Source organism: Prionailurus bengalensis, chromosome B4 (genome assembly GCF_016509475.1).
Source record: "Prionailurus bengalensis isolate Pbe53 chromosome B4, Fcat_Pben_1.1_paternal_pri, whole genome shotgun sequence".
NCBI lineage: Eukaryota > Metazoa > Chordata > Mammalia > Carnivora > Felidae > Prionailurus > Prionailurus bengalensis.
The window spans coordinates 95,176,142-95,191,644 of record NC_057358.1 but is presented as its reverse complement, the minus strand read 5'-3'; the positions used below and the strand labels follow the sequence as shown (position 1 = coordinate 95,191,644).

At 37.5% G+C, this 15,503-nt stretch overlaps 1 protein-coding gene across 2 annotated transcripts in view; it reads left to right on the top strand.

The window, feature by feature from the left end:
• PTPRR (protein tyrosine phosphatase receptor type R) overlaps window positions 1-15,503 on the top strand; it is a 246,474-nt gene that overhangs the window by 201,716 nt on the left and 29,255 nt on the right. For both annotated transcript variants that reach the window (XM_043565026.1, XM_043565027.1), the window contains 3 exons: window positions 750-834; window positions 9,108-9,187; window positions 9,621-9,758. In XM_043565026.1, the coding sequence (XP_043420961.1) occupies window positions 750-834; window positions 9,108-9,187; window positions 9,621-9,758 (303 nt within the window). The remainder of the gene's footprint in view (window positions 1-749; window positions 835-9,107; window positions 9,188-9,620; window positions 9,759-15,503) is intronic.

The window sequence follows — 15,503 nt, the reverse complement described above, 5'->3', positions numbered from 1 at the left end:
CAACCATTCCTTAATACAAAAAAGCATCCTATGATCATCTCCTGAATCAACAAAAAAGCCCTTTGTATTTACCATTTGGGGAGGGAGGTTTTAATAATCCTAAAAGAGTTACACAATGTTAGTTTTTTTTTTCAACGTTTATTTATTTTTGGGACAGAGAGAGACAGAGCATGAATGGGGGAGGGGCAGAGAGAGAGGGAGACACAGAATCGGAAACAGGCTCCAGGCTCCGAGCCATCAGCCCAGAGCCTGACGCAGGGCTCGAACTCACGGACCGCGAGATCATGACCTGGCTGAAGTCGGACGCTTAACCGACTGCGCCACCCAGGCACCCCTAGAGTTACACAATGTTAAAAGAGAATCCATTGCAGTGAAATTTTTGGTACTGAACTTACATAAAGATTTAAAGAAATTTGAATACATTGTCAATTTTCAGCTGTGTGTGTACATATTTCTAGCAATTATGTCCAAATAGAAGTTTAAAAATCTAATCAAAGTTTTATATGTTTCTTTGATAACCATATATAAAATAATACTTTCTAAGACAGAGAGGTGTTTCTTAGAGTCAGCTTGACAGGGTGCAGCTAATATGTTTATAAAAGGAAGGGTGTTGGTCAACCAGAGGTGGTAGTCTGTTGTTTTATAAATGACTTTGAAGTTCAGTAGGGCTCTGGATCAGATGGCCCCCTGGGAAGATTTTCTTTGTGGCAGCATTAGATACACTAATTTGATATCATTTATTTTTGCAGGAAATTCCAATGAACTTTGTGGATCCCAAAGAAATTGACATTCCGCGTCATGGAACTAAAAATCGCTATAAGACCATTTTGCCAAGTAAGTTTCTTGATTTAAGTAGTTTGCATTATAAAGCACAAGCCTTCCCCATTAACCTCCACCTCATCGATTCCCATCCTCACAACTTCTCTGTATACACAAAAGTTGGAGTTATAAATACACATCAAGACTAATAACCATTAAAGTAGTTTGAGGTTAATAACTTTATCCTGTATTACTTTTATTACAGTGGTCAGCTCACAATTCCAATAGACACATGGTTCTAAACTTTTATTGTGTTGCACATTATGGTCAGTTGGTTTTCATCAAGAGTATCAAAAAATTCAATGGGCAAATAGTCTTTTCAACAAATGGTGTTGAGACAACCAACATTCACATGCAAAAAAAAAAAAATGAAATTGGACCCTGCCTCACACTATATGCAAAAATTAATTCAAAATGGATCAGACCTGAAGGTAAGAGCTAAGATTATAAAGCTCTTAGTATAAAGCAGATGTAAATCTTCATGACCTTGAATTAGTCAGTGATTTCTTAGATGTGATGCCAAAAGTACAAGCAACAAAAGAAAAAATAAATTGAACTTTATGAAATTAAAAAGTTTTGTGCTTCAGAGGTCAAAGGATACCATCAAGAAGATAGAAAGATGACTCACATAATGGGAAAAAAAATTGCAAATTATATATCTAATAAGGGACTTCTGTCTAGAATATATAAAGAACTCTTAGCACTCAATTATAAAAAGACAATTCAATTTGAAAATGGGCATAGGACTTGAATAGACATTTCTCCATAGAATATACACAAATGATTGGCAGGCATTTGAAAAGATGCTCAACATCATTAGCCATAAGGTAAATCAAAACCACAATGAGATAACACTTCACATCCACATGATTAAAATAAAAATGATAGACTATAGAAACTGTTAGCAAGGATGTAAAAAAACTGGAACCTTCACACATTGCTGATAAGGATGGAAAATGGTACAGTTACTTAAGAAACAGTTCAGTAGTTCCTCAAAAGGCAAAGCCTAGAGTTACTATATAACTCAGACATTCTACTCCTAGTAATATAACCAAGAAAAATGAAAACATTTCATTGTCAATCACTAGACAAATAGCTAGTTGGAATTTTGGCAAAATCCAAAAACATCTCAAAGTAATAGTTCTGGAAAGATGGAGCCACAAAGACTTTTAAAAAGTATTGATATTGAAAAGCTATACACAAATGTTTGTAACAGCATTATTTATAAGAGCCCCAGGGGCGCCAGGGTGGCTCAGTCAGTTAAGCATCCGTTTCTCAATTTTGGCTTGGGTTGTGATCTCACGGTTTGTGAGATGGAGCCTCACATCAGACTCTGTGCTGACAGCGTGGGGCTGCTTGGGATTCTCTCTCTCCCTCTCTCTGTGCCCCTCCCCTGTGCGTGCACTCTCTCTCTCTCTCAAAATAAACAAGTAAGCATTTAATAAAATATATATATAATAGCCCCAAATGTGGAAACAACCAAAATATCCATCAACTGATGAATATATAGAGTGTAGAATGTCCACACAATGGAATATTACCCAGCAATAAAAACAAATGAGGTGCTGATGCATGCTACAACATGCATGAACCTTGGAAACATTATGCTATGTGAAAGAAGCCATCACAAAATCCCTCAGATTATGTAATTCCACTTATATGACGTGTCCGGATTGGCAAATCTATAAAGATAGAAACTGTGTTAGTGGTTGCCTGGTGCTGGGAGGCATGGGAAATAACTGCTAAATAACTAAAGGGAATGGGGTTTATTTGGAGATGAGGAAAATGTTACAAAATCAATTGTGGTAACAGTTGTACACTCTGTGAATTAAAAAAAAAAACTCTGTGATGGCACACTTTAAGTGAGTTCATCGTATGGTATATGAATTCCATCTGAATAAAGCTGTTACCGAAAAATTTCATTGTGCATAACAATCACCTAGAATCCTTATAAAAATTTAGAGTCCTGTGCCCCACCCGGGGCATTCTGTTTAAGTAGGTCTGCTGTTGGGCCCAAGAATCTGTGCTTCTAAGCAAACATCCAGGTGATTCTGGTACAGATGATACCAGGACCACACTTTGAGAAACACTGTTTAGACTATGTTTGTTTTTTTTTAATGTTTATTAATTTTTGACAAAGACAGGTGTGAGTGGGGGAGAGGAAGAGAGAGAAAGAGACACAGAGTCTGAAGCAGGCTTCAGGCTCTGAGCTGTCACCACAGAGCCCGATGTGGGGCTTGAACCCACGGACCATGAGATCATGACCTGAGCTGAAGTCAGATGCCCAACCAACTGAGCTATCCAGGTGCCCCTAGACTATGTTAAAACTGAATTTAACTCCATGAAATTTATATCAAGCAATGAGCCCCCTGCCAGGAACCAGTAAGAAATAAGGAATGGCTTATAAGATCAAGGAGGTCATGGACTAGAGAGGAGAGATATGTAAATGAGTAATTATGTTCAATATAATAAAAGCCAGAATTGGGATCTGGCCCAAGTGGTGTAGGAATATAGAGAAGACTGACTAATTCTGCTTACAGTGGCAAAAATGCTTTGGAGAGGATGTTACATTGTCAATCACTAGACAACAAATAGTTGGGTTTTGGCAAAATCTATAAACATCTCAAAACGATAACTCTGGAAAGATGGAGCCACAAAGACTTTTAAAAAGTATGGATATTGGGGCACCTGGGTGACTCAGTCAATTAAGTGTCTGACTTCGGCTTAGGTCATGATCTCATGGTTTGTGAGTTCGAGCCCCACATCCGGCTCTGTGCTGACAGCTCAGAGCCTGAAGCCTGCTTTGGTTTCTGTGTCTCCCTCTCTCTCTGCCCCTCTCCTGCTCATGCTCTGTCTCTCTCACTCTCAAAAGTAAATAAATAAACATTAAAAAAAAAAGTATGGATATTAAAGGTGCCTGGGTGGCTCAGTTGGTTAAGCATGCAACTTCAGTTCAGGTCATGATCTCACAGTTCATGAGTTTGAGCCCCACATCGGGCTCTCTGCTGTCAGTGCAGAACCTACTTTGGATCCTCTGTCTCCCTCTCTCTGCCCCTCCCCCACTCTCACTCTCCCTCCTTCCCAAAAATAAACGAACATTAAAAAATAATTTTAAAAAGTATGAATATTGAATAGTAGAGTCTTCATAATCAAGCCCATTAATTCACTCAAACATCAAATTCTCCATATTTATGGTAAAAGAATTACTGTTAATGGTATCTTTGGGCTTCCCCCTCTGGTGGAGTTGAAAACACCCCACTATAACATATTTTTACCTGGTCCATGTAGTATAGTCCTGTTGAAAGATATTTTATAACTACAGCTGGCTAAAGGGGATGAAAGTGCTGTGAGTTAAAAATAGTGCTTCTCTCTTTCTCTGTCTCTGTCTCTGTCTCTCTCTCTCAAGATTTTTCATCTGAAATTTACCAAACATAAATAATTAGGGCATATACATCCATCGCAGTTTTACCTAACCATCTAATGTCAGATGGATTTGGAAATTATTGGGATTATTTAAAGTTCAGCCTTCTCTATTTCCTGCCCAGATGATATCAGACATAGCCCTTCATAGTCCTGTGTCAGCTTTTCCATTCCCAGAACTGGGTGGATCACTTGAACCAGGGCACCTGTGCTGACAACTGATGTTGCAAATAATGAATTTTCTGTTGAAAATGTCTGAAAGCCTCACCCACTCCCTGTTGCACAAAATATAATTTAGTAAATACAGTTTGGGCATGCCATACCATTAGTTGAAAATAATCAGAAAAGACTGGAGTTTATGTGGAAAGTTGTTTTTTTATGGTTTATTTTGGACTGTAGTATGGGATAAATTTGTAACACTACATATAATACTTAAAAATGATTAATATTTTAAGTATTATAATTTTGTATTGTTTTAACTTATAACAAACCCAAGCTTAAAAGCATCCAGCTTGTACATATTAGTGAGGCTGTATAATTTGGAGTATGGTTTACAGCAGAAATATGGGTGGCTCAGAACCAATTAAATAATAGCTGTTTCTCTGATGATGATGTCAGCCTGGCTCAGAACACTCTACATGGTAGATTAAAGTGAGAAGGTCAAGTTTATATCACATTATTTTGCAACATAAGCAAATATTAATGATGAAAATATATCTATGTCCTAAATCACAAAAGCAATGGGAAAAAAAATCATACATCAATATGAAGTTATTTGCACAATGAAGTATAATAACAAATTTCATGTATATTTATTCCATGCAAACAATTTATTTATACAAATATAAAATACATAGATAAAATTAAAGAACTCTATTAATTAAACCTAATTACTCTGGCCATCATTTCATATTTAAAAATTTAAAGTCTGGTAATATTTCCTACTTATGTTTCCTGTTCTATTAAGTGCCCAGAACAGAGTACACATGCAAATAAGTGAGCCACTCATTAGACAACAAATTGTATGGCGAAAACAAAATACTGCAGTTAGACTTGACTCCCTATCATGGCAAGAGCACTCATAGTTTACACAGATGACTTAGTCTTTCTGTTCCACCTAACCTTTCCTCATCCCTTAAAGATAGTGATAATAATATCACTCCATAGGGCCGTGTAGAGAATTAAGTAATAATATGTGAAAAAGGAAGTTCCAACCAATAGAAAGCCCTCAGGTAATGTTAGTTTCTCCTTTCTCCCTACCTAACTGAAGATGAATTCATCACTAACCCCAGAACCAATTCCAGAAAATAGGAACACTAAGTAGACAAAGGCAAGTTTATAGTTTCAAAAGCAGACTCTTTAAGGGTCCTGTTTTCTCTCATAATTTTCACATGGATCTTAAAAAGTGAGTTTCCATGTAATCACCATCTTGCACTGCAGAGATCATCATTGTCCACCAAAACTCTGTACAGTGATGGAAATGTTCTATATCTCCAGTGTGATGGCCATTAGCTACACGTGGCAATCGAGCACTTGAAGTATAGCCAGTGCACCTGAGGAACTGATTTTTTTTAATTTTATTGTATTTTAATAACTTAAATTTAGCTCCATGTGGCTAGTGGCACCATTTTGGACACTGCGGGCCTGAAGTCTTCTCTTTCTCCTGCAACAAAGTGGAGGTGACTCCCACTCACCTTGAAGGCGTGGCCAAGTCCCTGCCTTTCCTCCCATTTCCCAGTTGTCTTGAATTTATCTAGAAAAACTATATTATCCCACTCATTTCTGTCTTTGCCCAGGGATACACTAGCAGTGTGCACCCTTCCCTCATCTGATAGCTTCTCCTCTTGACTCCAAACCTCAAACGCATTTCTTCCTGGAGAAGAAATCTCCAGCCCAGGATAACCTTTCATAAAATCTGATAGGATAGGATGCAGTCAGAATATCAGGATCCAGGTACCATTTCGTCTGTTAAATGGAAGGCTTAAATTGCCAGAGATATTTTAAAGAGGACAAAATGGGGAAATGTCATGTGTTCTCTACATGAAATCTATGTGGTCAATATTTTGTTGAGAGGAAAAAAAAAACAGGAAGGAGGACAGGAGAAAGAGAAGGAATAAGAGAGGAAGAGAGGGAGGGAGGGGAAAAAGGGGAAGAAAGCAAGAGGAGAGAAGGAAGTAAATAAAAGCAGAAAAACAAAAGAGAGGGAAGACAAGTTGCTCAATGTTGGAATTGTTATTGCTACCACCCGGAGGTATCATAAGTGGCATGCTAAATATTTAGCGTATAATCTAGAAGCATCTATTCTGAAAAAAGTTATCAGAGTGAATTTGACATACATATATATCATATATATATATATGTATGACATGTATATATGACAAATATACATATATATATTTAAAATACACATGTACACTTAAAATGCATAAAGTGAATAAAATTATAACAGTGATGATGACAATGATAAAGTTTTAGATATTTTTTAACCCTCAGCTTTTTTTATTAGTCCAGTCTAACATTAAAAAGGCTTTGGTTAGGGGCACCTGGGTGGCTCGGTCGGTTAAGCGTCTGACTTCAGCTCAGGTCATGATCTCACGGTCCGTGAGTTCGAGCCCCACGTCGGGCTCTGTGCTGACAGCTCAGAGCCTGGACCCTGTTTCGGATTCTGTGTCTCCCTCTCTTTCTGCCCCTCCCCTGTTCATGCTCTGTCTCTCTCTGTCTCAAAACTAAATAAACGTTAAAAAAAAAAGGCTTTGGTTAGAGGGGTGCCTGGGTGGCTCAGTTGGTTAAGCGTTCAACTTTGGCTCAGGTCATGATCTCAGTTTGGTTCATGAGTTCAAGCCCCGTGTCAGGCTCTGTGCTGACAGCTCAGAGCCTGGAGCCTGTTTCGATTCTGTGTCTGTCTCTCTCTCTGTTCCTCCCCAGCTTGTGCTCTGTCTCTCTGTCTCTGTCTCTCTCTCTCTCTCTCTCTCTCTCTCTCTCTCAAAAATAACTAAACATTAAAAAAAAAGGGGGGGGGCAGTCTTTGGTTAGAAAACTAATTTTCCTCTCAGTCACATGCTTCATTCTTGTTTAAAAAAAAAGGTATTTGGAAACCTCTAAATACTTGGAAATCTTATAAATTATCAATTTCCAAAATAAACTTAATTTAGCTCGACAAGGAACCTGCATCTAAGCGGTTTATAGGGCTGAGTTCCCAATAAATCATATACTTGGTAGGCTTTATAAAAACTGAAGGAAGTGGGCCTCTTTTCAAGTCTCAGTGGTTTAGAGCTCTTGTGGAAACTTCTAAGAATCAGTGAATACTGAAAAGGAATGAAAGTTTTCCTGTCCCCTTCACTAAGGAAGAAAAAAAGTATCTAGAAAGTCAACAGCAGTGTCTCAACTTTAATAGAAATGAATTGTGATATTAAACACTCTATGAGCCACATACCAGATAGAAATCACAATGGATACTAAAGTTCTTTTTTTTTTTTTTAAGTGAATTAAATACAGGTCTTGCCCTCAAGGGGCTCACTACAATTCATTGAGGACAGGCAAAAAAATTAAGCACTTAAAATACAAGATGGTAGGGGCCCATGGGTGGCTTCGTCGGTTAAGTGTCTGACTTCAGCTCAGGTCATGATCTCACAGTTCGTGGGTTCGAGCCCCGCATCAGGCTCTGTGCTGACAGCCCAGAGCCTTGAGCCTGCTTCGAATTCTGTGTCTCCCTCTCTCTTTACCACCTCCCCCACTCACGTTCTCATTCTCTCTCTCTCTCTCTTTCTCTCACACACACACACAATTAAATAAACATTAAAAAAAATACAAGATGATAAATATTAAAATAAAACATGAAGAAAAAACTGCCATGGGCCTATTTGGTATAGATCAACAAAAGGATCATTGATGGGCATCAGCAAGAATGGTGTCTGCATAAAAATAATGTTAGGATAGATTGGAGTGTACCCAAGGAAGACTGAATTGTGGAAGAGGAGGTAAGAACAGTGGGTATGATAAAGTCTCAGAATTTTATCTTTCTGGAGAAGAACAGCAATAGAACAATTACTAAAGAGGAATGTATAGAACTGGCTTCTTAAAAAATGGAAGGGACCATTAAATCAACGCAGTAGACATCGAGTGCCTGCTACACATATAAAGACCGTGCTAGACACTAGGTCGTATAGATGAGGAAAAAACCTCCATCCTTGCCTTAGGATGCTCAGAGTGTACCAGATTAAAGAAATCATAAAAGGATGAATTGATCTTAATTCATGTATGAAAATGTTGGTAAAAATAACTACCATAGTTTCCCTAACACTGGTTTACAAAGAGTGTTTCAACTTCTTGATGGAAAGTGATTTGAGAAGTTAAGACAATACTGCTAACACGATAGCAATCTATGCAATATCATTTTCATGCTATAGGTGACCAAAGTGCCACACGTGGTAACTAAAGACAGCTTCTTTAGCAAGAGGGGGTTTAGGCCAGACCAAGTGTTTGCTTTGGGCAGAAGAGAAGAGAGAAGTGAGCAAGGAAAAATGGTGCAAATTCCAAATCCAAAGAACAAGAAAAGAAGCATAAATAAGACATAGGGATCAAGAATCAGGAACCCACCAAAAAATGGCATGATGAATAAAATCATCTCAAGCTTATGGGTAACATTTGTGTTGAGGGACAGGGGAGGGGTCAAGATGGGCCCAAATGTCCCTCAATAAACACAGATGGATCAAGAGACAGACATGCAGACACATCAACAACAAACATTGACACAAACCAGATGACCAGTGTATAAATTAACAAGTGTGCTATGCACAGTTATTGGTGTTCTAAGGACCTTTCAAAAGAGTAAATTTGTCTAATACATTCCTTCTTGTTTTCCTCATTAGACCCCCTCAGCAGAGTGTGTTTAAGACCAAAAAATGTAACTGATTCTTTGAGCACCTACATTAATGCTAATTATATTCGGGTAAGTAAATAAATAAAATTTTCTTTCTGATGAGCACGTCAACTCACTATTTGGAATTGTTGGTGGATTTTTTTTTCCTCAGAGTGGATTAATTTTGATTTAACTTGATTACTAGCAAGGTTATTTGCTTGTTTAGTCATAATCAACATTGGTAGTGGGTCTTTTACATTGAGTCTTCCTTTCCTGGGTGTCTGTGGCTGCAGTGCTGTCTAGGGTCTGCTCTGATGAGAACTGAGCATTATGACCCTCAATACCATGTGCTGTGCTTGACTAGCTGGGAGAACAGTCACGTGACTCGTGCTAGAATCAGTGAAGCTGCGGAAGTTGTGTTGCTTTTGGACTAGTAGAGCCATCTTGTTCTGAACTTGTTCTAAGCTTTCAGTGCAAGGCATGAATTTCAAAGCCAATATTTCTGTCTCTTTACTCAAACTAGGGCTACAGTGGCAAAGAGAAAGCTTTCATCGCCACGCAGGGCCCCATGATCAACACCGTGAATGATTTCTGGCAGATGGTTTGGCAGGAAGACAGTCCCGTGATTGTTATGATCACAAAACTCAAAGAAAAAAATGAGGTATGACCTTTATCCAAGTAGTGAACGTTGTATATTTTCGGTTGCTGTAGGAGAGGTATTGTCTAAGGAAAATTGCCATGTACTTAATGACAGATTTAAGATGGAAACTTTAAGGCATTTAAAGACAATTTCACTTCATGCCTCCAAGAAATGGTAATTAGTGTCATTGTATGAATGGCAGGTTTCTTTCAGACAAATCAATATACTTGGCGTACATGTATCTCACATATTCCACATAGCTCTGCAAGGAAATGAGGAGTTATGAATTACCACTGTGGTTTATAGGCAGGGAAATGAAAAAACTACTCATGTCCCAAGTAATTTTTAAGCACTTACTGTGTGACAGATACTATTTTAGTTGTTGGCAATATAAATATATTAGTAAACAAAGCATACAAAGATACCTGCCATTGGTCGATTTTTAACTTGCTATTGGGGAATCCAGATTAAAAAACAATAAACATAATAAATTCATAAAACTATAGCAATTAGAAGGGATAAATGGTATAGGAGGAAAAGGTAGAATAAGATAGAGAGATTGGGTGGGGCTGAGCTGTAAGAAGGGTCAAGGGGAAGGTGAGCTTTGAAAAAAAGATTTGAAAGAAGTAACAAAGCCAAGCAACTTTTTTTTTTTTAATTTACATCCAAGTTAGTTAGCATATAGTGCAATAATGATTTCAGGAGTAGAATCCAGTAATTCATCCCCTACATATAACACCCAGTGGTCATCCCAACAAGTGTCTTCCTGAATGCCCCTTGCCCATTTAGCCCTTCCCCCCACCCACAACCCCTCCAGCAACCCTCAGTTTGTTCTCTGTATTTAAGAGTCTCTTATGTTGGGGCCCCCTCCCTGTTTTTATATTATTTTTGCTTCCCGTCCTTTATGTAAATCTGTTTTGTACCTTAAATTCCACATATGAGTAAAGTCATATGATATTTGTCTTTCTCTGACTAACTTCAAAAAGTCAAGCAACTTTTTCAATATCTTTGTAAGAAATCCAAGAAAAGGGTCAAAGTTAAATTCCATTTGCATACTAGCTGTCTTTCCTCAGGGTCTAGCTTGTAGAACACTCATTCTGTACTTTACATCATAAAAAGAGAATTGTGTAATTCCCAAAGGGTGCTATCCTAGGTACTGCTTACATTTTAGGGCATCTTATTGGATCATTTATCATCTGGTTTTAGTCAGCGCTTGTGTTTGTTTTCTTGTTAAAATTACTGTGTCAGGGCTTCAACATGACAATAAGAATTTAAGAAAGCTGAGCTTTCCTTTTTACCTTTCTGGTGAGTTCTATCCCATGAGTATACTATATTCTGGCTGCTAATCAAGAAAATCCAGGCTTACACGCAGGAGTTTATGAGTTTTGTAAAGTTCGTTGCATTCTTTCATCTTTGCTACAATAGATAAAGTATTTTTTTTTTCTGAAAGTTATCCTGGAAAAAAAGTCTATTTGGGGTCTATAGATGAAGTTATGTACTTAATTAACTATATAGCTTACTAAAGAAATGTATTTTTATGAATTTTATATGAAAGCCAGAGGTGGCATAATAAAAATAGCCCCTAATATTCTCGGCTGTGTCACCCATATCAATCTATCAACACACTGGGACGCTGATAATTCCGGCACAGTTGTTTAACACCCATGGCATTTTGCCTTTATTTTACCTAGTAGGAAAATATTTTTCAAGCTTAAAATGTACATTCTCTATATATGCATCTGTATATACATTCCTGCATACATATAAGCCAGATAATGTGAAAAACCTCCCATTACAAAACTAGTCATACTGGTTAAAATTTTAAATAGCATAAAATGTAAAATATAAATTAGCAACATTTCCTCAATCTGAGTAGATTGCATTACTCAGTATTAAAATTAAAAATTCCGTTCTGTTCAGACCCTCCATGATGTAAACATAATACTATAGAGGAAAGTTTGATGTTTTACAGATAAAACAGTAAAATAAAAATAGCATGCGTAACAGAGCTTGGGGGAAAGAAAAGTCCCAGCCGGCAAAAAGTGAATAAAAGGCACAAAACCAGAGAATTATGGGTTACTTGTGCTTTAATGACAATACAAGACCTGGAGACAAAGCCTTGGGCTTGCAGGAGCCAAGAGTTGGAATGGAGACCTTCCATAAAGCGAGCTCCTACAAGAGCTGTGCCTTCAGTGAAAAGGTGAACCACGAAAATAAACCTGCCGACCAAAATAGGACTATACCAGGAAATTAATCTATCTAAATCTGGTCTTCTCATGGGAGAGATAAAAAGGTTCTCTGTAGTATTCAGCACTTGAAAACCAGGAAATGCCAAGTATAACAATTAATATAAAAATTAATACTGGATTGATGACTCTCAGTGGCACTCTACAAAGGCAAAAACTTTATGGATGCATACACTCTCGGGATTTATATGACAGAATTTCAACAGAAAAAGCCCAGCCAAACAGAAGCTCACAAGTCAAAATAATGAGACAACACAAGTAAACAAGCAACATAAGGAAAAATCAGAAGAAATAACAAATAGGTAAAATAGACCCACAAGAAATTATAATAAAAGAAACTATAAATATAGGCTATTTTTTTTTATAATTAAGCACACAAAACATAAAATTAAGAACTTGACAAGGGAACAAGTTACCATCACAAAAGGGTAGGAAGATTTTAAAATAAACCAAACAGTCCTAGAAATAAATATTATATAGATATTAAAATTAAAGAAAGCATCATTAGGTTTAATAGGCTAGACATAGCTGAATAAATAATGATTGGATTAAAAAATAGAGCTAAGGAGATTACCTAGAAGATCAAAATGACCAAAAATACAAAAGAGAGATTAAGATATAGGGGCACCTGGGTGGCTCAGTAGGTTAAGGGTTTGACCCTCGATTTCAGCTCAGGTCATGATCTCACAGTTTGTGGGTTCAAGCCCCATGTGGAGCTCTGTGCTGAGCATGGAGCCTGAGCATGGAGCCTCCTCTCTCCTGCTTTCTCTGCCTTTCTTCTACTTGTGCTCTCTCTGTCTCTGTCTCTCTCAAAAATAAATAAATAAAATTAAAAAAAAAAAAGAGTTTAAGACATAGAGGACAGTATGTATGTAAATGCCCAATGTATAGATAATGGATATTTTAGGAGAAGAAAAAAGAGAATATAAGAAAAGAAATAATATTGGAGGAAATATTCCAAAAGTGATGAAAGACATGAGCTCTCAGATTTGAGAAGCACCATAAATCCTAGGCTGGATAAGTAAAAATAATCCCACAACTAGACACATCTATGTAACTAAAAAACACTAAGGGAGATGATTTAACAACAGAGTAAGTAACAAATGGCTTCTCAGTAGCGGCAGTAGAAGCCAAAAATCAGTAGAACAATATCTAGCAAGGGATGAAAGAAAATAACTGACAACCCAGAACTCATGCTGGAGTTAACAGCATTTCCTAGATCTGAGTAGACTGTTAATCATTAAATTAAAATTAAAAATTCCTTTCTGTCCAGACCCTCCATGATATAAATATAACACTATAGAGGAAACTTTGATGCTTCACAGATCAAAATGATACTGAGAATTCTGGCTTAAAAAGAAATATGCAGTAAACTTCACACTACCAGGAAAATGCTGTTTACCAAAAACGTGCCAACTTCCAATTGTGTTCAGCATCATTGTTTGGAAGAGACAAAAATCATTTCCTCCAGAAAAAAATGAAGGTGGAGTTATCTTTAGAAATTCTCAGGCTTCATATTTTCGTGAACCATTCTACTTTCTAATAAATAAATGAGTAATTGCCAAGCTCTTATTTAATAATCCCACTATTCTCATATCACCAATTGGCTGTTTCTCTTCGTACCATTCGTGTGTTCACTGATGTGGCTATTTTAATTTCCTCCAAGAACTTTTCCTTTGCATCCGCAACTTAGCAAACTGACACAAGAGGTAGCTTTCAGCCTATCTCGACTTTTGACATACCTTCCTCACTAAACTTAATCATTAATAGATTTTGATTGAAAGTGAGAGACATATGACTCTTCCTTTCACTTGAACACCTAGAGGCCACTGTAGGGTTATTACTTGGCCTAATTGCGATATTGTTGTGTCTCAGCCAATAGGGAGGCCCCGGGAGAGGGAGGAGCCAGGGAATGGTCAGTCAGTGGGACTGTCAGAGCACTATGGATCAATTAAGTTCACGGTCTTAGGTAGGTGCAGTCGGTGCAACCCCAAAACAATTGCAATAGTAACATCGAAGATCACTGGTCACAGATCACCATGACAAATGTAATAATAATGAAAAAGTTTGAATATGTGGGAATTACCAAAACGTGACAGAGAGACATGAAGTAAGCCAAAGCTGTTGGGAAAAATTGTGCCTATAGACTTTTGCCAAGCAGGCTTGCCACAGATCTTCAATTTGTGAAAAATGCAGTATCTACAAAGCACAGAAAGGGAAGCTCAGTAAAAAGAGGTATGCCTGTATCAAGAATAAAAAGAAACAAGCAAACTGAGTCTCAGAACCAGGGTGTCTGTCCAAAGAAGGTCAAGGAAGGTAATGTTGGAGGCCAACCTGGCATGTAAACGGTGGAGCTCCCGCTGACCAGTTTTCAGCTTTCCTGGAGGAGCAGAATTAGCTATTGTAATATCTAGAGAGGCAGCCTGGCCTAGCACTGCCCATCAATGCTGGGAAGCCTGATTACCATTTCCTACGTGACCAGCAGTCTGACACTCATACTGCCCAAGCAGTTAAGGGTGGCCCACAATTCAAAAGCTGATAGCTCTCAAGTAAAATCACTCACCTGTCCTTTCAAACACGCTTATATTCCAAACATAACTGTACCTTATTTTTATTTTGCTGGGTTTTATTCAATTGTCTTAGCTTGCTTTGCTTCTAACTATAATTAGAATCCCTCCTATTTGACACTATTAGTCAAAGAAGTTACAGTGGAAAAATCATAAAAACAGCAACCAAAAAACTCCAATGCTTTGTTTTATCTTAAGACATGTACATTTGTTCACACTAAGTATTTTTCATTTTTTTATAGGACTTGTTTTGTTAGTGTTGGTCTGAAGCTGGAGTTCTAGATCATATGGCTTATGGAAATCATGCCCTTTATACATCATCAAACTTGCCCATTTCAGTTTTTTTTTTTTAAATGAAAGAGAACACAGAAAAGTTTGTAAAGGATTTATGAATGCAGAATCCTGCGCAGATTCAAACTTTGCACTAATTTTTACAATTGTCACCTGTACCTGATTTGACTGCAGTTTTCTTTACTGAGTCCTTTTTTTTCCCAACGAAAAACTTGTTTAACTTATACAATTATTTCCTATTTTCTTTGCACCTTCATGTTTCATTAATCTATGTAAAATTAAATGATGGGGCTTCGATAATGACTCTACCTACCATAAGGAGGGTTGGATGTAAGTACACCTTGGTGAACATGTAAAGCTCAACAGATAATAAGAGAGGCAGTGGGCTTAGTAAGAGACTGGCCCAAGAACCATGTGTCGCATGAGCACCAGCCTATTTCACAGAGAGAAGGAAAGCCACTGGTTAATGCCGTGGTAAAGTACGGTTGGTTGGATGACAGCGGATGTCAGAGATAGAAAGTAAAAATTTTTTAAATGATATTTGCTCTGAGAGTTTTAGCTCCCAAGGGAATTTTCTCAGAGCCCCCTACCAAAATACCTGAGCTTCAGTTTCCCCTGCTGTAAGATGATAAATGATAATAATAGCAATAAACCTGTTCTAC